This window comes from Lontra canadensis, unplaced genomic scaffold, assembly GCF_010015895.1.
Source record: "Lontra canadensis isolate GAN:19392208 unplaced genomic scaffold, GSC_riverotter_1.0 scaffold17, whole genome shotgun sequence".
Taxonomy (NCBI): Eukaryota; Metazoa; Chordata; class Mammalia; order Carnivora; family Mustelidae; genus Lontra; species Lontra canadensis.
The window spans coordinates 4,665,244-4,690,983 of NW_022631011.1; the positions used below are offsets into that span (position 1 = coordinate 4,665,244).

Below are 25,740 nucleotides of genomic sequence, written 5' to 3' on the forward strand. Positions count from 1 at the left end.
GTAAGACCTGCTGTTTTGACTAACACAGACTATGTTCTCAGCTGCTTCTGTGGAGGATGGAGCACAGATAATGTCAGTGAGCTGACAACTTATCACCGTGATAGTGTTGTTTGCTCTGTGCTCTGACATGACCAGAATCTGGAAGAGAAAACAGGTGTCATTGACTTGGAGATGCAGTCTCAGGCCGCTGCTTCCTAACAGAATTGTCAAGGTTACCTTCCTTTCTCCGGCATGCTGTGCACAGCCATCGGGAAACAGTTTCATTTTGTCCACCTGGGGAGGGACTGGGCAAATGGGCTTGAGAAGCAACAAATGGAAGGAGTTGCTAAGGCCACAGAGGGGTTTCTTGTACGGTTAAAACCTGTCATCTGTGCAGCCACTTGAATCTACATTTATCTTCCAGATCCAAAGGTAAGGAACTCACACATACTCTATTAATAAAAAAAAAAAAATTATAGAATACACATTTTAAAAATTAAAAAAAAAAAATTTTAGTAAAGTGAAAGTCCCATAACCAGATGCCCAGAGTCCTCAGCTGCTCACTCGATAGGGGAAAGTCTCTAGTCTCTCCCCTACTCCATGCAAGCCTGCTTGCCTCAGGAAGGTTCTTCTCTGCACTTTTATGTCCTGTGTATTCTATTTGTCCTCTGCACCATGTCATCAGGCCAGAGTCTTTGTGTTGTAGAAAAAGGGGCATTAGTGGTGGTAAAGAGTCTTGGGTTTTAGTGCTAACTCCAGCACTGAAGAACTATAATACCTCAAAAATTAAGGAATTTTTAAACTGCTTAGGATTTAGAGTATAGGATGCCTTGGGGCAATTTCAGCTCTATAATTCCAATTCTCTTCTGACTCAATATAAGAACTTTTGATAAAAAGGGGTCATTTTATAGAGGACTGTGTAGTTAGTGTGTGCCTACAAAAGTAGTCGTTGACAGAGTTGTTGTGGAATGATATGTAATGACTTGGTGACTTAAAGATGACCCTAAAGTCCATTGAAATCCTAAATTCTTTTGTTTTTAGCATATTCCATATCCTTTTAGTTCTGGTAGCCAGTATGATGCCCTACATTCTTCCAAGAGGCCAGACTGCTCCATTGGTAATTATGACTAAGTACATATTTATTAAGTACATTTTCTGTCCTAGCAGGTTATGGACCATATTACTACATAATCTTTAATCTGCATAAGAACCTTCTGAAGGAGATGGTATTATCCTCTTTATCTTGAGGAGGAAACTGGGGTTTGAGAGGCAGAGTTATTTGTCCAAATAAGAGGTGAGCCTGACTTCATTTAGTACCAGTCGCCATAGGAATAAATCACTGTTTTTTGAGCACTTATTATGTGCTACTCACTGTGTTTTCGATGAAGGGGGAATCACAAAAATAACTTAAATTGGAGAGATGAATGCTTGCTTTTATGTTATAGAAATATCTCTCTGGATAGAGTATGAAGGATAGAAGTCTGAAGGTAGAAAAATCATTTAGGGGATAAATGCACTAAGAGCCCTGGATTAAGGCACTGGCCATGAAAATGGAGAGGAAAATGTCAGTATACAATAATAAAAAGATGGAAATGGAATGGCTTATCAGTTAGATTTAAGGATAGTAAGATATAGGGGCAGAGGAACCTTCCTAGATTACTGGGAATACTGGTGCCATTAGCCAAGATGGAACATTTGTCAAGGAAAAATAATTAATTTGACCACAAGTTTGAAGTGCTTAGGGATATTTCAGAGAAACTGCCCAGGAGAGACTTGTACATGTGATTCTGGGCTTAAACCGAGAGATGATCTTTGAAGACATCAATAGGGGCTTATGAGAATTCTAATGATGACTAAAGCTTGGACATAAATATGAATATATAAGGAAAAAATGTCAAATAAGAATAGAAGTAAAGGTCAGAATCCATGGGTACATAGTTATGGGAAAAGTGAGTGAAGAGTAATATTTTTAAGATACTGAATATATTCAAATACTCAGAAACAGTAATCAAAAAGAGGTTAGAAAAATCGGGAAAGAAGAAGGTACCAAATCAGAAGAGAAGTTTAAAGAAGAAAGTAGTCAATTTGTCAAATATTGCAGATGCTGAAAGATCACTGCAAGCACCTATTGGGTTTGGCAGCAAGGGTCATATTTACCTTTGAAAACTATTTTAGGAGAATGAATGAGGGGGGAACAGAATCCAGATTGTGAATGTTGATGTGCCAATCAGAAGTGATTAAATCAGCACATAAACCTCTGATACCTTTTTTTTTTTAATTGAAGTATAGTTGAAACACAATGTTACATTAGTTCCAGGTGTACAACAGAAATTCAACAATTCTATATGATTTGCTCAGCACAAGTGTAGCTACAGCCCTTCACCATACAATGCCAGTACAATACCATTGAATACATTCCCTTTTCTGTACCTTTCACCCACATGACTGATTCATTCCATCACTGAAAACCTGTACGTTAACTTTCTTTTACCTATTTTGCTTATCCACCCTCTTCCCTCTGGTAGCCACTAGTTTATTTTCTGTGTTTATGGGTCTATTTTTTTTCTTTTTTTCTTTTAGATTCCACATATACGTGAAATCACATCGTATTTGTCTTTCTATTAGATTTATTTCACTTAGCATAATACCTTCTAGTCCATCCATGGTGTTGCAAATGGCCAGATTTCATTCATTCTTTTTTTATTGCTGAGTTATATTATGAGCCATAATTGTGTGTGTACCCCACAGTATGTTTATACATTCATCAGTGGACATTTAGGTTGCTTTCATATCTTGACTATTATAAATAACACTGCAGTAAACCTCTAGGGGTATATATGTCTTTTTGAATTCATGTTTTTGTTTTCTTTGGGTAAATACCCAGTAGTAGAATTACTGGATCATATAGTATTTACACCGTTCATTTTTTCAAGGACCCTCCATACTGCTTTCCACAGTGGCTGTACCAATTTATATTTCCACCAAGAGTACATGAGGGTTCCTTTTGCTCCACACCCCCACCAATACTTGTCATTTTTGTCTTTTTGATACTAGCCATTCTGACAGGTGTGAAGTGATCTCATTGTACTTTTTGTTTTTACTTCCCTGATGATTAGTGATGTTGAGCATCTTTTCATGTGTCTATTGGCCATTTGTATGTCTTCATTAGAGAAATGCCTATTCAGGTCCTCTACCCATTTTTATTTTTATTTTATTTCTTAGTTTTATTTATTTATTTGACAGAGATCACAAGTAGGCAGAGAGGCAGGCAGAGAGAGAGGGGGAAGCCCTGATGTGGGGCTTGATCCCAGGACCCTGAGATCATGACCTGAGCCAAAGGCAGAGACATTAACCCACTGAGCCACCCAGGCACCCCTCCTCTACCCATTTTTAATCAGATTATTTGTTTTTTGGGTATTGAGTTGTGTAAATTCTTCATGTATTTTGAATATTAACCCCTTACCGAATATTTCATTTGTAAATATCCTCTCCCATCTAGTAGGGTGCTTTAAGACTGTGCATCCTTCTTCCATTTTCATGCACTACCCCCATTCTCCATCTTTTTAACCTTGTACAAGGGCTTTCCTAAATAATCTACAGTTAGTGGTGAACAAAAGGATGGATGGAAGAAAGTAGCTAGAACTGGATTCTTAAAACAGGTGACTTGAATATTTTTCTTGGAAAAAAGAGACTATAAGAAATGCTTAAAATATAGAACAGAGGAAGGTACAACTCGTGCTGCATGACTGAAACAGACATTGAAGAGGAAAGAGCCCAGATGGAAGTGTTGGACTTGACAGAATCAATAACCTATCTTCATTTGAGACTGGGAGAGTAAGAAAATGTAGCTAATGACACAGGTGAGCTTCTAGGTCCTAGCCTTGAATATTTTACTCATTATTTTTGGATGCTTTTATTTTCTCATTGAGGTGAAGTAAGAGGGCAAGAACATCTGCTGAAAATGAGAAGTGAAGATTTTGAAGAACTAAATGAGGAATAGGAAAGGGCACTAGCTAATAATAAGTAAAATGATTGACAAGGGCACTGATGGCTCTGCAAAAATTGAAAACTAAATTTATAGTAGTGCCACTAAGCACAGGCTTATAAATTAAAAAAAAAAAAAAAATGCCCAGCTCCCTAGAACATTGGTTCAGTTTTATATTCTGCAGACCCCAGAGTTAGAACATGAACAAAATAAGTTTGCTACTTTGTTCATGTTCTTTCTTTGCAAGGCCTTCCTTTTCTGAATACAATCCAAAAGATACATGTGTTGGCCATAAACTTGGAGGAACCCTGATACCACCTCTGGCTTTTCTTTGGACCACATCAGTGTCATCTACCACTGTGATCCCTAAATTCCATTTAAGAAAGAATCATGATGCAGCCTTTTGATTGTTTGTTTTGTTTTTGTTTTGTTTAGAGATTCTCCAGTATACCTATCTTATACAGATAGTATACATATATACATATAAAATAGGGCATTTATGGGACTCAAAACCTTTGGCAGTTCAAATGAGATTTGGGCTTATGAGCTCTCTAGTTAATTTATGGAGAGTTTTTGCTGTAGTAGTTGGTTTCTTCCTCCTTGGTTGCCTTTCTATCCCTTTATTCAGCCAACCATTCAAGGAAGATATGCAAAAGATTGTTATTGAGCTTGTTTCATGTGCAAAACACTAAGGTGTTGCCGGGAAAGCAATGTTCCTTACCCTCATGGTCTTATAGTCTGCAGGGGATCCAGATATTACACAGATATACAATTTATTGCTTAATTAAAATTGTTATATATGTCACAAACATAATACATAAGTTCCTTCTATTTTTACCTAATACAAATTTATTAATGTAATAAATTTTGAAATATTTTTGGATACTTAAGTTCTCCAAATGGCAAAAAATTTACTCTTTATTCATAAAGTGTAATTTAATATACATCAAATATACACATTTATTAGTGCAAATATATGAATATATCCTAAGGCATGGACATACATATATGTATACTTACATATTTATATATATTCTGACATATATATTTCATATACTGCCTAACTTTATTGATTTATAATTTTAACAAGATATTTTAAAAGTAGTCCTTAGGAGAAAAATTCAAAGAAGCCAGATATTGCTATTAGCAAAATATTTAGCATTAAGCTTCTCTTTTTTCCCTTCATAGCAACTACTGGCTGCCATGGCAACCTTTCCCCCCAGCATACCAGGGCTTCTTGGATGAAAAGCACAAGGCCTTGGAGATTTCAAATGTCTCTTGTACAAAGCAGTCTAAACCCTTTACCCTAGAGCCATTACTATCCTGTGGCTTAGAAGGACTGGCTACACCATTTAATTTATTATGTCCTGCTTTTCTCTCCATTCAATCAATATCTCTTTAGCAGGAGAGAGAAAACCTTTTACATTTCTTTGCACAGAGTAGGAACTCAAGAAATAGGCTTTTAAAAATTACTTAATTGACAGGTTTCAAACAAATTTCATATGAATCTACATATTTTAGGCATTTAAGCTCACTAAATTTCTCCTGATAGTGCTATTCATTCTCTCCTTCCTCCTTTCTTCTAAACCACATTAACTACTGATGAGCCCACAAAAGTACCATTATCACCTCTGCCTTAGGCCATTATTAATCCTTCCATCTGAGACTATTTCCAGTCCCCCTGCCACCCCCCCTCCCGCCAACCTGCATAATTCTTGCTTATCATTTAGGTCTCCTACAAAGATATCCTCCCTGAGGAAACCCAGAACCACTAATAAGGGTATGGGCACTACTTATAAATGTCACCATAGTGCTCTGTGCTGGCCCCTGTATTGACACTGATTATAGTGATTTGGAATTTTCTTTTTATTTTCCTATTGCCCTGACAACTAGCTCCTTTATTTATCATAACCCCAGCACTGTATTACTATGGCCGCTCATCCAGTAGTGTCATTCTAAGTGCTGGCCACTGTGCTGGGTCCAGGTACAGCACTGAACAAGAATGACAGATTCCTGCTATAATAAAGCTTACATTGTATTGAAGGAAGTCAGAAAATAAGCAGAGGAATAAATTAGTAAAATGATTTCAGAGCGTAATTGAGTGCCAAGAAAGAAATAAGGCAGAACAATGGTACAGAATCACTGGCAATGTGCAGAATATTTTCTGGAGAATAGTTACACAAGGTGTCTCAGTGGAAATAATATTTAAGCTGTGGCATGACTGATGAGAAGAAAACAGCCACAAAAAATGTCGGGAGGAGCACATTTCAGGCAGAGGAAATGTGCAAATACTCAAAGGCTAGAATATTGCAGTGGGCATGTAAGGAAGTATGTCTCAAGGCAGGCTGAAGCATGTCCCAAAGGGGTAGGGATTGCTGAAGGACTTCTACTGGAACCAGAACTGTGCTGACATTCACTTAAGTCCTGGTGCCCCCTCCCCACTTCAGCAGATCTACCCTTCCAGTTACGTTTGCCTCATTCCTTGGGCTAGAAGTCCCCTCCCTCAGAAGACTGGCACAAACCTTGACACCACGTCTCCCCACTTGTGCATTTTGAACAGCCTGGGCCCCAAGAATGACAGGTCCTGAGATAGCCCAGTTGCACCTTGTTGTTACAATTGCACACCCTACCATTTTTTGCTTGCTTTTCAGAAGTGCCCAGGTCAGGCCCAGTCCCAGTGGTGACTGCAGGTCTCATTTTGCAAGCAGACCTGCACACATCTTGCATCCCTAGTGGGGTGGGGATCAGAGTTTTAACAAACTCTGCCCACAAGAGCAGGGTATATGTAACACACAATGGAGACACCCCCTGAAGCACCAGGTTCTGGTGAACAGGAACACTGCATTATAAGGAATTAGCAGACTTCTTCACAAGGCCATTATTTTCAAGAGCAGGAGACATAGCTGACTTTCCCAACACAAAGAGAGTTAGACAAAATGAGGAGACAGAGGAATATGTTCCAAACAAAAGAACAGAACAAAAACACAGCAAGAGAGCAAAATAAAACAGAGATAAGTAGTATGTCTGATAAAGAATCAAAAGTAATGATCATAAAGATACTCATTCAACTTGAGAAAAGAGTGGAAGACATTAGTGAGACCCTTAACAAAGAGATAAGAACCAACTGGAGATGAAGAGTCCAATAAATTAAATTAAAAATTCACTAGATGGAATACATAGCAGGCTAGAGGGAGCAGAGGAGCAAATCAGCAACTTGGAAGACAGAGTAAAGGAAAGTAATGAAGCTAAGCAGTTAAGAGGAAAAAAATATGCCAAATAATTATGCCAAAAATTATGCCAAATAAGAATAGACTTAGGGAACTCAGTGGAAATAATCCTCATCAAGCATAATAACAGTCACATTATAGGGATACCCAAAGGAGAAGAGAGAAAAAAGTAGGCAGAACATTTATAAGAAGAAATAATAGCTGAAAAGTTCCCTAATTGGGTGGGGGGGATATCCAGATTCAGGAAGCACAGAGAATCCCCCAACAAAATCAACTCAAGGAGGTGCACACCAAGACACACAGTAATTAAGATGGCAGAAAATACTGATGAAGAGAGAATTTTAAAAGCAGCAAAAGAAGACCATTATATATAAGGGAAATCCAATATGGCTAACAACTGATTTTTCAGCAGAAAATCTGCAGGCCAGAAAAGAGGAACATGATATATTCAAAGTGATAAAAGGAAAAATCTGCAACCAAGAATACTCTATCCAGTAAGGCTATCATTCAAATTAGAAAGAGGGCTAGAGTTTCTCAAAGAAATGAAAGGTAAAGGGGTTCATGACCACTAAACCAGCAATGTTAAAGGGGACATACTGAGCATAAAACAAAGACCACAAATAGGAATAAGAAAAGTGGAAAACACAAAAGCAGTAAAAGTAAGCATATCTGTAAAAATTAGTCAAGGGATTCATAGAATGAAAGGACATAAAATATACCATATGCTTAAATCATGACAGGGAGAGAAGTAAAGAATGGGTTGAAACTTAAGTGACCATCAACTTAATACAGATTGCTATGTGCAAAACATGTTATATACAAACCTAATGACAACCACAACTCGAAAGATATGAATCCAAGTATATCACTAAAGAAAACCAACAAACCTTGAAAGAGAGCAAGAAAAGGTCAGAGAAGAACTATACCATGAAACAAGTACCAAAATGGCAATACACAGCAATAATTACTTTGTGATGTACACCCAAAAATAATATAATGATGTATATTGACTAACAAATTAAAAAAAAAACTTAAAAAAATATAAAATAAAAACTTTAAAGGTAGACAATAAAAGGTGGGGGGGGGGTGACTGTGTGGCTCAAGCAATTAGCAGCTGCCTTTAGCTCAGGTCATGATCCCAGGGTCCTGGGATCGAGCTCTACATCAAGCCCCTGGCTCAGCAGGGAGCATGCTTCTCCCTTGCTTGCCATTCCCCCTGCTTCTGCTTACTTTCTCTCTCTCTCTCACTCAGTGTCAAACAAATAAATAAAATCTTTAAGAAAAAAAAAAAAAGGAGGGGGAAAAATAATTACTTTGAATGTATTAGCCCAAATGCTCCAATCAAAAGATAAAAGGTGACAGAATGGATTAAAAATAAAGACCCATCTATATGCTATCTACAAGAGACTCACGTCAGAGCTAAAGCCACCAGTATATTGAAAGTGAGGGGATGGAGAAACATCTGTCATGCAAACAGACGTCAAAAGAAAGCTTGGGACAATCATCGGACAAAATAGACTATAACAGACAAAGAAGGACACTATGTAAGAGTAAAGGGGATAATCCAATAAGACAACATACAATTATAAATAATTATATTCCCAACATGGAAGCACCCAAATACTTAAAACAGCTAATGACAAACATAAAAGAACTGATAGCAATACAATAATGGTAGGTGACTTTAATACCCCATTTATATTGATTGGCAGATATCCAAACAAGAAATGAACCAGGAAACACTGGCTTTGAATGACACATGGGATCAGATAGATTTAACAGACTTATTCAAACATTCCATCCTAAAACAACAGGATACACATTCAAGTACCCAGAGAACATTCTCCAGAATAGATCACATAATCGATTAGGCTGAAAAATAATTCTCAACAAATTAAAAAAAGACTGAAGTCATACCATCCATCATCCATCTTTTCTGATCACAACACTATGATCCTAGAAATCCTCCATAAGAAAAAATTGGGATACAGCACAAATACATGGACATTAAAAACATGCTACTCAACAAAGAATGGGTCAATCTGGAAATAAAAATTGGATATCAAAAAATACATGAAGACAAATGAAAATAAAATAACAATCCACAATCATTAGGATGCAGCAAAAGCAGTTCTAAGAGGAAAGTTTAAATGACCACCTCAAGAAGCAGAAAAATCTCACACAACTTAATCTTATACCAAAAGAAGCTGGCAAAAGAACAACAAAAAATCTAAAACTTAGCAGAAGGAATGACACAGTAAATATTAGAGTAGAAATAAATGACAAACTGAAACAAACAAACAAAACAATAGAACACATCAATGAAACCAGGACGTGTTTCTTGGAAACGATCAACAAAATTGATAAAGCTCTAGCCAGACTCCTCAAACAACAAACAAACAAACAAAAAAACCAGAGAGGGCTCAGAAAAAAACACAAATGAAAGAGGAGAGAGGTAGCAACAAACACCAGAGAAATACAATTGCTTAAGAGAATATTATAAAAAGTTTATGACAATAAATTGAACAACCTAGAAGAAATGGATTAAATTCCTAGAAACATATAACCTACCAAAACCAAAACAGGAAGAAATAGAAAATTTGAACAAATGATTACCAGCAATCGTAATCAAAATACTCCCAACAAACAGAAATCCATGACCAGACAGCTTCACAGGGGGATTTCTACCAAACATCTCAAGAAGAATTAATACCTATTCTTCTCAAACTATTCCAAAAAATAGAAGAGGAAGGAAAATTTCCAAATCTATTCTATGAGGCCAGCATTATTCTGATACCAAAACCAGATAAAGGCACCACTAAAAAAGAACTACATCAACTATGATGAACATCGATGTAGAAATCCTCAACAAAATACTAGCAAACTAAATCTAAAAATACATTAAGAAAGTCACTCATCATGATTAAGTCAGATTATTACTGGGATACAATGTGTGGTTCAATATTTGCATATAAACCAACATGATATGTCAATAAAAGAAAGACAAAAACCTTATGGTCATTTCAATAGATACAAAAAAAAAAAGCATTTGACAGAATAAAACATCCAACCATGATAAAAAAAAAAATTCCCTCATAAATGTAGGTTTAGGAAGAACATACCTCAACACAATAAAGGCCACACATGAAAAACCAATAGCTAACAACATACAACATACAGCTTTTCCCGTAAGGTTAGAAAAAAGACAAGGGTGTCCACTCTCACTACTTTCATTCAGCTTCATACTGGAATTCCTAACCACACCAATTAAACAACAAAAAGAAATAAATGTATCCAAATTGGTAAAGAAGTAAAACCTCCACATTTTGCAGATGACATGATATTGTATATAGAAAACCTGAAAGACTCAACCAAAAAACTACTAGAACAGATAAATGAATTTGGTAAACTTGCAGGATACAAAATCAGTGTACTGATATCTTATGCATTTCTGTATACCAATAATGAATCAACAGAAAGAGAAAATAAGAGAGCAATTGCACTTATAGTTGCACCAAAAATAATAAAGTATACCTAGAAATAAACTTAACCAAAGAGGTGAAAGACCTTACTCTGCAACTATAAAACACTGATGGAAAAAACTGGAGACAACACAAAGAAATGAAAAGGCATTCCATGCTCATGGATTGGAATAACAAATATTTTTAAAATGACTATACTATCCAAAGCAATCTACAATTTTAATGCAATCCTTATCAAAATACCAACAGCATTTTTCACAAGAACAAACAAGCCTAAAGTTTATATGAAACCATAAAAGCCTGGAGTAGGCAAAGCAATCTTGAGAAAGAACAAAACTGGAGGCATTACAATTCCAAATTTCTAGTTATATTACAAAGCTATAGTAATCAAAATAGTAAAGTACTGGCACAAAAAGAGACATATAGATCAATGGAACAGAATAGAAAGCCCAGAAATAAACACACAATTATACGGCCAATTAATCTTTACAAAGGAAGCAAGAATATGCAATGAGAAAGTCTTTTCAACAAATGGTGTTGGGGAAAACCAGACAGCAACATGCAAAAGAATGAAACTGGACCACTTTCTTATACTGTACACAAAAACAAACTAAAAATGAATTAAAGACCTAAATCTGAGACTTTATACCATAAAAATCCTAGAAGAGAACACAGGCAGGAATTTCTCTGACACTGGCCGCAGCAACATTTTTCTAGATAGGTCTCCTATCTCACACTGGATCTGCAGTGTGAGAAATTAAAGCAAAAATAAACAATTGGGACTACATTAAAATAAAAAACTTCTGTATAGCAAAGGAAACAGCCAAGAAAACTAAAAGACAACCTACTGAGAGAAAATATTTATAAATGACATATCTGATAAAGAAATAGGATCTATATGAAAAACTGATGCAACTGAACACCCAAAAAACTAATGATCCAATTAAAAATGGGGAGAAGACATAAACAGACATTTCTCCAAAGAAGATATCTGATGGTCAACAGGCACATGAAAAGATGCTCAACATCAGTCATCATCAGGGAAATGCATATCAAAACTACAATGAGGTATCACCTCACACCTGTCAGAATGGCTTAAAAAAAAAAATCATCGGGAAACAACAAATGTTGATAAGGATGTGGAGAAAAGGAACCCTTGGGCACTGTTGATGGAAATGCAAACTGGTGCAGCCACTGTGGAAAACAGTATGGAGGTTCCTCAAAAAACTAAAAATAGAACTAATCCAATAATCACACTACTAGATATTGACCCAGAGAATACAAAAACACTGATTTGAAGGGATATATGCACCCCTATGTTTATTGCAACATTATTTCCCATAGCCAAACTATGGAAGCAGCCCAAGTGTCCATCAATACACAGATGGATAAAGAAGCAGTTGTGTGTGTGTGTGTGTGTGTGTGTGTGTGTGTATACATACAATGGAATATTATTCAGCCATGAAAAAGAATTAAATAAAAAAAAATTTAAATCTCACCATTTGCAGCAATAGGTATGGAGCCAGAGGGTATAATGCTAAGCCAAATATATCAAATACCATACGATTTCACTCATATGTGGAATTTAAGAAACAAAACATTCAAAGGGAAGTAAGAGACAAACCAAGAAACAGACTTATAATTATGGAGAATAATTGATGGTTATCAGAGGTGAGGTGGGTGAGGGGATGGGTGAAATAGATGAATTAAGAGAATTTAATTATTTATTAATTTAATTATTTTAAATTAATTATTAATTTAATTAAGATGAATTAAGAATTTCTCACCTAATGAGAAATGAGTAATGTACAGAACTGTTGAATCACTATATTGTGTACCTGAAATCAATATAACATTGTACACTGGAATGAAAATTAAAAATAAAAAGAATGAGTTTCTCATATGTCAGTGACTGCAGCTGAGGATGGGAAATTCTTACCAGTGCTTCACTGTGTTTTGGTTTTCCCTGCAAGTAGTTTATGCACTTAGCTTTAAATGGAAGATATGTGTAAAAAAAGGAATAACTTGTAGGGGTGCCTGGGTGGCAGAGTCAGTTAAGCGTCTGACTCTTGGTTTCAGCTCATGTCATGATCTCATAGTCATGAGATTCAGACCCACACCAGGCTCCACACACAGCACAGAATCTGCTTGGGATTCTCTCTCCTTCTCCCTCTACCCCTCCCACTGGTGCTTGCTCTTTTTCTCTAAAATAAATAAATCTTTAAAAAGAATAACTTGCAGATTAAAAAAACAAACAAATCTAAAACACTTTCATTGGAGCTTGTCAAGGAAATCGGCAAGGCTACTCATATTGTTAAAACTGATCAAAATCAATTACACAACTAAACAAAATGAAAACTGAACAATCTAAGTTTGGGCAACTTTTCCTTCTTATTTTCTTATTAATAAATAAAATGTTTTGGTCCCAAATCTGCAAGAGATTGATTCCTGTTATCTTGATGATGTCGGCTCTATAATGAAAATAACTATCTTTATGGGTAAGAATCAAGTGAAACACAGAAAAGCATTAAAAAACATAAGTCCCAAAGAGTTTATTCTGTATCCTGAATGTTTAACAGCACCTAGTAGACTGAATCATAAAGATCTTACACTTGCAAAGCTTCTCTTGGAAGAGCCAGACTCATCTTTCTGCCAATCTCTCCTCATTCAAAGTTAGCAAATATAGCAAAGCAGCATCAGACTTTCCTTCTATGCTACTAAGAATTATAGAGGTTACTAGAGGACCACCATTACCCTGAGTACCTTTACAACAAAGACCAATGAAGCTCCTGAAGTCAGCAGATTGTTGGGACTGGAACTCTAATTGACCAGCATGCTTGCCACTTCCCACCAGCAGCTGGGCCAGGAGGAGAACAGGCTGTGCTTGCCATCATGCCCCAGGGGTCTCTTCAACCCCCCATGCAGCTGTGGCTGTGCTCTAATGCCTCCTCGGGCAGATGGGAAATGGCATTTCAGGGAGTACCTGGCACATTACACAGTGATCTTCCTCGGTGAAAAAGGTCACATCTATTAAGAAGATGACTCCCCTGGGTCATTGAAAATTTCTATTGTATAAAACATTTTTCTTTAATCCCTTTTTTTTCTGCCAATACTTTCTAAGGCCTGCAGGTGGCACATTTAATCACAAAGTCCCCATCCTTGCAATTGAGGGGCAATTGGATCTGCATTAATTGGTCCTTCCCTGACCCCCAAATAATCTTTCTACAATATTATTTTTCCCTTTGTTTTTAAAATTTTCTTTTTCTCTAAACGCAATGTAAAATGTTCTGTGCCATTGGTTTGTAATTTAAGAATAATCCCAAATTATAAAACCTCAGATCAGAATAATCAATTACATATATGTGGAATACTGGCAGAAGGAACTGGAAAGACTCCAGAGAAACAGCAAGGATTGGAAACAATACTTGATGGAAGAGAATAGAACTTAATTAGGGATGTGACCTTGAGCCATTTGCTTAACCATTTTTGGACCTGAAACTCCTAATTTGGGGGAAAAAAAAAATTCCCGTCTAATACTGTGCTTCTTTCTTAGCAGCTACTGTATGGCATGGATGAATATTTTTCATTTAAAAATACTTAATTTTACTTAAACTTTGGATAGCTAAGATATAATATATTGGATGAATATGTTACATACCCCAGTTTTAAAGCCTTATATAGAAACTGTTACTTCTTGTTATGTTACTCTGATTCTGAACCACTCAGAACCATTAGTGGACTAAAAATTATTCCCAGAGATACTGTTGAAATATTTATAGCCTTTGAACAGACCGAAATTATTAAGCATAAGCCCAGAATCCGTAAAAATTAATTTTTTGAACTTTTTTTTATTACATGTTTGGACTCAAGTTCTTGCATTGAATATATAGTATATTGATCCCAACATCCAATGTAGGGATGACAAATTATGGTTTGTCAACATCGGTGTGAGGTAAAATTTATTGAAACATGGGAATTTTAAAGTATGCTTTTACTTTAATATTTTTCTTAAAAAATAAAAACTTTTGGTGATTGATCTAGTAAGAGTTCTCCAGGAGTTATAGAAGAGATCAGGTATTTTACTAAGTTTAATTTCCTTTTGGATTTTATTATAACGAATGTAAAAATTACTGAGTTGTAACATGGAATTAATATTCTAATAATGAGTCTAAGAATATATACAACTATATTCCATGCTTTGAAATAGAGGGATTTACCAAAGCAATGAGGAGGTACAGAGTTAAAAATAGTTCATCTTGCTACAGTAAGAAGCAGTTATGTCATCTATTATTTGCTTATATGACTTCAGTATGAATCTTTGGATGGAATTTTTCTAATTTTTTTCATATTAAGATTATTACATTGGAATTTTAACTGAATTTTGAGATTTCCAATAATGTGTAATACATTTTTATAATTAGGAAACATTTCATAAACATGTTTGTATAAAGAGATTTTTCAAATGTGAAAGAAAGAAATATACGATTAAAGACTTCAACCCTCTTCTACTTCTTTTCTTTTCAAAGAAAAATTACCTTCCTGTGCTGGTAGAAATAATCTCCATACTTCAAGGATAATCCAAAATGATGATGACTCCGTGTCAGAGCACCACTAAATGGATCTTCACTTCCAAACCTTGATTTAGAATGCTACCCAATAGTATATCAAGCTCCCATATATTTCATCATCTTGTTTTAGATTCCCCACTGCATTGTATTGGTCTTTCTAGCCCTTAACTAATACCCCACTAGCTAGACTGCTATACATATACAGAGAACTGTAGTAGGATGACTCCAATGCCATTGTCACTGGTTTTCTCTCTACCTTCTCCTTACTGGAATAATTTCTTTCCTGTCTTTACCTTTATTCTTTCCTATGAATTTTACTATCTCTGTATAACAATCTATGTTTCAAAAGATTTCAGGATTTGAATGTACTTTTTATTGAAATTACACATTATTTTGAGATGATTTGTAATCTTTATGGTATTGAACCTTCCCGCTAGAAACCTAAGTCCATAATGTTATCTGATTTCAGAAATCTAAAATACAAAATTTTTAATGTATTTTGCAAAATATGACCAGACCTGATTCATTTTGTGGCAAGCCATGATCTGATGTGATTTGAGACTTTACATATCCTATTTACAGTGAGTGTTGAAACATTTAGGTATAGAAATACTACTGAACGTGAGGAAATGGTGATGCTCCAAATTCAGAGGGGGTACTTCCAATTATATAGTACATCTGTTTTTTCCATTGATGCACCATATACAAAAAGTACACAAATTATAAGTATACAATTTGTAAATTATCCCACAGTGAACCCACCTGAAACCACTATAGATCAAAGAAGAACAAAAAGCACCCAGAAGATGCCCTTATGTTTACTCCCAAAGGAAATACTGACTTTTAAAACTAGTTTTCTTGTGTTTCAACTTTCTAAAAGTATAATTGTGTAACATATTACTATAACAAGGAGAACAATTAGACATTGGGTATATGGGAAATATCTGTACTATCTTTGCCACATTTCTAGCAATCTAAAATTATCCTAGCTTATTAAAAATGTTTCACAGAAAAAAAAATGTTTCATAGGTCTAATTTCTGTCACTAAACACTACTATGTTTGTGAGATTTACCTAAGTTGCATATAACAATATTTGATTAATTTTCATTGAACAATATTCCATTCTATTCATATTCAACAAATTATCAAATTCACTTATTTGTATTGCTTTTAGTTTTTGGTAATCTGTGATAATACTGATAGGAACTATTTTGTACAAGTCTTTTGGTACTTATATCCACACATATTCGTCAGATAAGGCTTAGGTTATAGAGACTTAATTGTAGAAAAGTCTTAATTACATATTTAATTCCTGTCTTAGATATAAAATAACAAATATAAAAAATATGTAAATAAATAAAATAAATAAAGATAAAAATAAATAAATAAATAAATAAATAAATAAAAATATAAAAAAAAAAAGATTTTCTATTTCTTCTTGTGTAAAGTTCTGGTAAGTTTTGTTTTCGGAATTTGTCCTTTATCTAACTTGTCAGACTTCTTGACACAAATATCATATTCCCTAATTACCTTTTTTAAGATTGTAGGACCTGTGCTTATGTCTACTTGTCATTCTTGATATAGTGTATTTGTCCGCTTTCCCACCTTTAACCTTTAACCTTGTCTTGCCTGGGCTCTATCAGTTTAACATCTTCACATTTAGTGTTCTCCACTGCATGATTATTTTCTATTTCATTTATTTCTGTCTTTATCATTCTTTCCGTCTGCCTTTTTTGGTCTAACTTGCTGATTTCTGGGATAACTTTGAGGTTGATACATTGGTCATGAAATTTGAGTGTTTCTACTTTGATTCTTTAAAGCAAGTTTTAAAGCTTAGCATGAAGTCAACCTATAAATGCTTCAGGTTCATTTGAAGAATATGTGAATTTTTCAGTTGTTGGGCATAGCCATCTTATCTATATAAATTAGATAAAATGTGGTGTTTTGTTCAAATCTTCTACCTCCTTCTTGACTTATCTACGTATTCTTTCAATTGATGTGAAAGAATGGTTAAAATTTCTCACTGTGATTCTGGATTTTAGTTCTCTTACATTATTAAATGAGGCTATTATTTTTGGTACATACAAATGTGTATCATCATGATAGAGTCCTCTTTTTAAGTAACTTTTAACTATCTACTTTGATACTATATCAATATAATGCTTTTTTGTATTAATTTCCATTCAAATTTTACTCTTTCTATATTCTTATATGTGAGGTGTTTCAACTACAAGTGTTTAAAAAATTGGTCTCACAATGTTTGTCTTTTTTTAACTGGATAGTGTGCTGCACTTACATGTAAATGGTTTTGGTAGATTCTATTTCTTCACAATTCTTTGTGAGCTGAGTACACATCCTGCTTCATTGACTTAAGGTTTCTCCATTTGTCTTTTGACCTTTGAGATGTAGGTAAAATTATCTCTGCCTCTTGTCCACTGCTCTGTCATGGGAACATCCTATCCCAGATAAGATGGGTTCTTTGAACCTGAGTCTCAGAATAAGATTAGGAGGGACAAACCAAATCCCAGCTAAGAGCCTGAAGCCGAACTGACACAGTCTGCCCTCAAGTTGCTGATAAGCAGTAAGAGCAGGAAATACTTGTGCAAGCCACAGGGATTTTGAGGCTATTTGTGTGCGTGTATGTGTATGTGTGTGTGTATTGTAGTGAAAGGTGGTTAATCTAGGAAATCGTACTAGAAATGTGGTGTTGCTATACAAAACACCAAATATAAGTCCATTACCTTCTGAGTTGGGAAAATTGTTACAGGAGACTGAAAAATAAATGGTAACACATGGTATACAGGGTCAAAATATTTGGTAAGACTGTCACCTGTGATTCCTTGGAAATCAGACAAGTTAATAAATGTATGACTTTGCTGGTAAGACAGAATCTTAATAACTTTAGCTTGTTGCTGATATCTGCATTTCTTTAGTCACTAAAAGACAGAAATGAGCTCAAAAAAGAACTGGTGTGTTTGCCAGCAGGAATGAAAGCCCTTAGTGAAGTTTTTAAAGACGAGAAAGGACCAGGCTTTGAATTCAGAGGTCTTTTTATATCCCAGCTCAACCATTTATTATAGCATGGTGTATCAGTTAAGAACACGTGGTTTCTGTTTTGGTTACAAACAACCCCAAAATGTCATCAGCTTTCAGATGATGTTTAAGCTTTAAGCTGACGAACGTTAACAAAATTCTTTAGTTATGCCTGGGGAATATGCGTACCCTGGTGAATTGGGTGCTCTACTCTCCATAGTCCTGGTCACAGACACTCAGGGGTACAGGCTGATGGAGTCTCCAGTTCACCATACACTTTCATTTGGCAGGAAAAAGGAACATAGAAATACATACACATGTGAGTGACTTCAATATTGATCAGTATGGATGAGGAGGCTATCGGAACATATCGAGTCAAAGAAGCCTTATTCCTGCTTTCTTCAAGCCAGTGTGAATAATCTAGTAGAGCTAATGGGAATGCTAAAGTTTGAGCAGGATTATTAGCACTCAGTACAGTGTCATATAATCTCCTGTTTAAATATTTGTGCATCACTTATATCTGTAACTTAATTCACACTTTCTAAATCTAGGTGCTTTTATTAATCATCCTTTCTCCTCTAGTGATGACTCAAGTACCAGGCACTGTAGTGGACATTAAAGAGATGTTAAGGCATAGTTCCTGACCTCAGTTGGTTTATCATCCCTAGAGGATCCATTGCAATAACATGCACCATAGCCTGGTTTCGTGCCACAAAACTTGGGTAGCTCTCTAACCGTGCTCTGAAGGGCTTAGCTACAGACATAATGGTGGTGTTTAGCTTTTGTTTTTTGTCAGAAGATCATTTCTCAAGTTCATGGCAACTTCATTCTGGCTTATTCTTAACTTAAAGTTCTGGACTATATTTAACAACAATAGTTATAAAGCTTTCAATATTTATTCAGCAACATTATCTGTAAAAGGTGCATCAGATACATTAACAAAAAGCCTTGGAAGTAGGTGTCATTATTCTAGATTACAAATGAGAAAACTGAGGCCAAAAAGGTTAAGAAAGTTACCCAAGTTTCAAAATTCAAAAGTGGGAGAGCTGAAACTTAGAAACCAAGCAGTTTTACTCTAAAGCCATGGTTTTGACCACTGTGCCATGTTACTTTTTTTGAAGTCTGGAGAATTGATTTTTAATTAGTTCTTATCAGTTGCCTTTTTAGAGCTCCTGATTTCTCATTTGTCCATCAAGTTTAGAAATTCTAGAAATTTTCCTTTATACCAAATTCTCATTAGTATAACAAATTCCATTTTATATATATATATATACATTTACATGTATATATATAAAAATAATATGCCCACAGTCCTGATAGAGAACATTGTTTGTGACTTAAGCATCTTTCCCTTTCTCTCTTTTTACTATCATTTACTTTTCCTGTAGGTCTCTACAGAAGAAGGCTTGAGTCTGGCCAGAGAATATAACTGTGCTTTTTTTGAGACCTCTGCGGCCCTCAGATTCTGCATTGATGATGCCTTTCACGGTCTAGTGAGGGAAATCCGCAAGAAGGAGTCCATGCCATCCTTGATGGAAAAGAAACTGAAGAGAAAAGACAGCCTGTGGAAGAAGTTAAAAAGCTCACTGAAGAAGAAGAAAGAAAACATGACATGATATCCTTGCTTCTAACTCCCTTATTCTCTCTCTGAATTTTATCAGTCGGACCGACAATTCCAGATGTTGCATTCTGCTTCAGTATTTTCTGTGTCTCTCCCCTTTTCTCTTTAAATATCTGCCTATAGGTAAAAGCGAGATCTGCATAACTGTACCTCTTGAGATAGTTTTGTTTTGCCCTTAACAGTTGGATGGATTTTGTCAATCAGCTGGATATGCTGTTTAAGTTTTTACAATATATTACTAAATAAAATTGACACTCCAATTGCCTCATTTCCCTTTAAAGAGTCTAGCTTCATTTGGTATGCTGTCTGGTTATAGAGGAAATTCAAAATTGCAGACAGAATGATAAAAGCTCAGGGGATCTGCCTTTGCCTGATAAGCCTCTGATTGTTTGCATTTCAGGAATCTCAGTAAATAATGAAGAAGCTCAAGAAACAATTCAGAGCAGGAATCTGCAGCCCTGTCTTTCCTTAACTGTAAAAGTCTTGGTGCTTTTTTGTGAAGATAAACCTTAGAAGAATTATTAATAATAGGAACCAATTGTGGGTCATTGGAGGGCTGAAAGGAAATATCCCCATATTTGCAGTGCTCTGCCCTGTTAGGCTTTGGCAAAATTATCACAGTGATGTCTCTGAGCTGTGGCAAAAGGACATTGTCTTTGTAGCAGGCAGAGGGATGCTAATAGGAATTTGGTGGCTCTGATATTCATAAAAAGATAACCTGATTCCTCTCAGTGGGAGTCCCTCCTAGGATTACTTCACCTACATTGGGACCAACCACCTGTAGGGCAAGAAGCTTATTGATCCAGAGACCCTATATTCTCCTTATGTTGCTATAATTTCCTATCTCTTCCTACTAAAACCATGAAACACCCCCAGTTAGAGCGCTCTTTTTCTTCTTTGTTTACAAAAGACCATCATGAGAAATGAAATTGTCTATTCACTCATTGATCCCACTGTGATTGGGTTTTTTTTCAAATTCACGCTTAGAAAGCACCTTACCTGAACAGTTCTGAATGTTTAACAGACAATGTATTAAATAATAGACAGTTAAATATGAGATGGAATCCATCCAACCAGTCTTCATGGGTTGGGGACAGTTTTTATCACAAATCAGAGAAAAAAAGAAAAAAGGGCATAGTTATCATGCAATGTGTAAACACGTATTCTTTTATTCACAATGCCCCTAGAACTTGTTAATCTCTGAAAATGCAGGAATGACTCAAGGTAGTTTAACATATAGCTGGAAAACTCACTTGTCTGAAGAACAGTGGGACTATACATTATGAGATGAGAGGACACATTTTACATAGTAACATAGATACAACTGGAAGGAATTAAGAGATCATAGATTTTCAACAGATGGACTAAATTTCAGCCTTTTGGCATAGTGTACTTGTGGGTCCTTTTATTGCTTGGAACCAGGGCCTTTGTCAAAACCACAGGAACTTCATTGCTCCTGCTCCTAGGCACTAGGCATGCAATTAATTGCTGCCAGGTCTCTCCCTTTTGAGTTTTCTCAACCCCCATATTCTATGGGGTAGGACACAAAGTAATCAGTTTTCCCCATTCTATAGCCTCCTGCAACCAAATCCACTTCATCTTTTCATTCTCAGGCATTCCTAATTAGGGGAAAAACCAAATTTTAAAAAGAACCCATGAAGATGATACAAAGATATTCTTACGGTTACAGAACTGGTCTTTACTTCCTCCTGTCCTTGGTTCTGAATATTTAATACTCTGTTTTTGTCCTGTTAAAAAGGGGTTAGTGTATTCTTTTCTTCCTGGAGCCCCTGACCTTCCCGAACCTTTCCATGTTTGAGAAGATTCTGTGAATACTAGATTCCATCAGAGTCTTCTGCTTGCTAGAAGATTCAATCTAGGAAACATAGTACTTGGCACTTAGTTTTATATGATGGAACTACATTGTTGAAAACTCGATGAGTGCCCAATCTATGAATACTAATAGAGTTTGGTTCTTTTCCTAACACAACTCAGTCTTTGTAAATTTTATTACTGTAAGCTCCACTGCCTTTGCCTCTAGAGTTTGTATCTCTTTTTTGTTCTTCTCTTTCTTTACACTCCCTTGTGCTAATAAATAATTTATATATTTTAGAAACTTTTAGTGAGGTTAGGATTGGGTAACACTTGCCAACTCCTACCATTTCTCTCTACAGAAGGAGGGAGGTCTATAATTTATCACCTGAGGGCTGCATGGATGTGAGATAGTTATTAAAGACAGAGATTAAGGCAGACTTCAAGCACTGTTTTTAGACCAGTCTTCCTTCTGGAAGACAGGGCAGAAGGAAATATTCCAGAAGAATAAAACCTAAATATTTCTGCCCAGGAGCTACTGCTTCCCTCTCTTGGCATAAAACCAAAATGCCAATATTTTGTTTTTGATCATTATCCCTAAAAACTTCCAACCAGACCCAGAATATCCAAGTTAATCTCAAAAGCTCAGAGAAGAAAACCACCAAGTACCCATGCCTACATTGTTAAGGGAATGTCAAGAAACTCTTGAAAATAAGCATCCATGTCCATTGTAGATGAATGTGTAATCACGCAACACAATTTATCAAATAGTGACTAAAAGCCTACTATTTACCAAGCACTTTTCTAGATACCACACTCATTTGTGTGTGTGTGTGTGTGTGTGTGTGTGTGTGTGTTGAGTGAGTTTAACAAGGCAGTTAGGAAATTCTAAATACAATTTTCTACTATCCAGAAATGTATCATCTATCTATTTTTAGATGTTTTTCATGAACTTATCTTGTGGGTCCCCATGATAAAATAATTTCTCAGGTCAGAGACAATAGCAGTCTAAAATACTATATTTTGTGTTCAGTAGGTATAGGTTGAGCTTGGGAACTTCCATAGAAAATGCCAGTGAGAAAAAAACATGGGCACTTGGGTCAAACATTACTCATATCATACTCAGATGTGCAAGGAACAAATAGCTACATTATTTCTAACTCATCTGTTCTTTCTCACAAGCCCCTGACTAATGGGTAGCTGGGGCAGGGGGCACAAATTTTAATTCAGTGAAGTAATTCAGTGTTAATATGAGGCAATCATTTAAGAAATATCTTTAACACAAACTCTGCATCGTGTACTTAGGTTAGTGTTTGATCATTCAAATTTCTGCCGTTTCCTTTCCTTTCCTTTCCAAAACTGCATGTAGGAATAGGGGAAAGGCATGGCTTACATAATTTCATGACAGTAGAACTCCTTCCTCATCTTCTAAGTCCTTCAGTATCCTCATCATCCTCTTAATCTTTTTAACCAAGGGACTGCCAAGAAATTGGACAACTTAGAAGAAATGGGTAAGTCCCTAGAAACATATAACCTACCAAAACTAAAGTAGGAAGAAAGAAAATTTGAACAGATTGATAACCAGCATAGAAATTAAATCAGTAATCAAAAAAACTCCCAAAAAACAAAAATCCAGGACCAGATGGCTTCACAGAGGAATACCTATTCTTCTCAAACTATTCCAAAAAATAGAAGAGGAAGGAAAAATTCCAAGTTCATTATGAGGCCAGCATTACCCTGATACCAAAGCCAGATACAGATACCAAAACAACAACAACAACAAAACACAAAAATCCTCAACAAAATACTAGCAAACTGACTCTAATGACACATTAAAAAAAATCATACACCACAATCAACTGGTATTTATTCCTGGGATAAAAGGGTGGTTCAATCATCACAAAACAATTAACATGATACATCACATCAATACAAAAAAGGATAAAAACCACATGATCATTTCAATAGATAAAAAAAAAAGCACTTGACAAAGTACAACATCCATTCATGATAGAAACTCTCAACAACACAGGTTTAGAAAGAGCGTACCTCAATGTAATAAAGGTCTTTTTTATGAAAAACCCATAGCTAACATCATACTCAATGGTGAAAAACTAAGAGCTGCTTCCTTGAGGTCAGGAACAAGACAAGGATGTCCACTTTCACCACTTTTATTCAACATAGTACTGGAAGTCCCAGCCAGAGCAATCAGACAACATAAAGAAATAAAAATTACAAAATTTGTAAGGAAAAAGTAAAACTCTCACTATTTGCAGATGACATGATACTATATATAGAAAACCCTAAAGACTCCACCAAAAAACTACTAGAACTGATAAGAGAATTCAGTAAAGTCACAAGATACACAATCAATGTATACAGGTCTGGCCTGATTTTTTTTTAAATTTTATTTTATTGTCATAATACCATTTGACATTGACATCTATCTTCTCAATAAATTTTTAACTATAAAATATATTACTGCCGACCAGAGGTAAAATGTTATACATCAGCTCTGTGGAGCTTATTTATCTTGCTTGAAACCTTATGGCCTTTGATTAGAAGCTTCCCACTGCCCCCTCCCTGTAGTCTCTGGCAACCATCTGATTCTGTTACTCGACTGGTTGACTCTGAGTACATTGAAGGTAGTCAGGTTAGGCCATGGTGAATAGGTGCTTTCTACTGGTGTACATGAAATTGTTCTTTGCCTTTGAGTCTCAAGGTCCTTCCCAATACAGTGTCTTTACTCTGACCCCAGGTCAGACCAGTATCTATGCCACTTTTTGGGATCCCTCTCATGCCACACACAGGCTAGGGGGACTCTGAAGCACTGCTTCAGTGAAGATTTGGAGCTCTATCCCCCCAACCCTACTGAGCTCACATGGGGCTGCCCCAAGGAATCTGCCTTACTCCTAGTATTAATTAGCAAAATGGGTATATAATTAGATCAATAGATAGATCAATTACAATGTACCATATCAGCTATAAACCCTAAGTGTATCCATGACCATGGGAAACTCAATTTCTAGCCCAAGTTCTCAAACTTCCTGTCATTGTTCATTCCCATCATGGAGGCTCCCACCATTAGCCAGCCAGTGGGACCTAGGGTGTGGGATTAGGAAGAGGATCCTGATGTACTGTCCATTTGCTTTTTAGTGTCTCTCTTCCACAAACCACCTGCTGGATGGGGGTAGGCTGCCTGCTTTTCTTTTCTCTAAGTTATCCTTCAACAACATGCTGGCATGCAAAATAAATAAGAAAAGAGAATTTAATAGTCCAAGATGAGAAATGCCTTGTTTGTTATAGGTGGCTTCTATTCTTCTTCTGAAGCACCAAAATCTACTGCTTCAAAACACAGAAACATATCAATAAGGAGGTCACATACTTTTTTAAAAAAGCCATGGATCAAGAAAAATTTCAAGATAGAATATACTCAAAAATATTTCAGAACATAATGATCCCCATCACATATGCAGTATCTTGTAATATCTAATGTCTTCTGACCATATTTGTATAAACTGAAGTTGTAGTTCTTCCTGTTTGGGTCTTTATATGATCCTAGGAGATGCCCTAAAACCAAACTAGTGTAAATCCTCTGTCAGCTTGCATTTGAACCCTTGTGCTTTGCTTGAGGTTTTCCTATTAGAGTTTCTATATGGGTTTAGATGACAAAATGTCATCATTTTTTCAGGCCATATATCCACTATAAATGTAAGCATAAGAAAGTAGAAAATTTCTCATTAAAATGTCAACAATATAAATGTATTTGTCATATGATTAGTTGCTATTTTTAAAAGCAGAACAGATGGGCCTACGATGAAGGGACAAAGAACATATGAATTTTTATGAGTGAAGAAGAGCACCTAGACCATGCATCATTTAGAAGATAACAGGACTGTGTAGCTTCCCATACCTGGGAATGAGGGACTTATAGGATAGAACAATGGAAACAGAGGCCACAAGGTGAGAGGATAAAGAGATGTTGACCACCAAAGCTCAATCAGGGTATAAGCATGTACACAAAACCCACAT

At 35.8% G+C, this 25,740-nt stretch overlaps 1 protein-coding gene and 1 long non-coding RNA gene across 2 annotated transcripts in view; one reads left to right on the top strand and one right to left on the bottom strand.

The window, feature by feature from the left end:
- The window catches only part of RIT2 (Ras like without CAAX 2), a 383,183-nt gene extending 363,019 nt beyond the window's left edge, over nucleotides 1–20,164 (top strand). The window contains exon 5 of the mRNA XM_032859514.1: nucleotides 19,664–20,164. Within this exon, the coding sequence (XP_032715405.1) occupies nucleotides 19,664–19,891 (228 nt within the window). The 3' untranslated portion in view covers nucleotides 19,892–20,164. The remainder of the gene's footprint in view (nucleotides 1–19,663) is intronic.
- Nucleotides 1–25,740, bottom strand: part of LOC116868870 — a 163,806-nt gene that overhangs the window by 23,559 nt on the left and 114,507 nt on the right. The window lies entirely within an intron of this gene.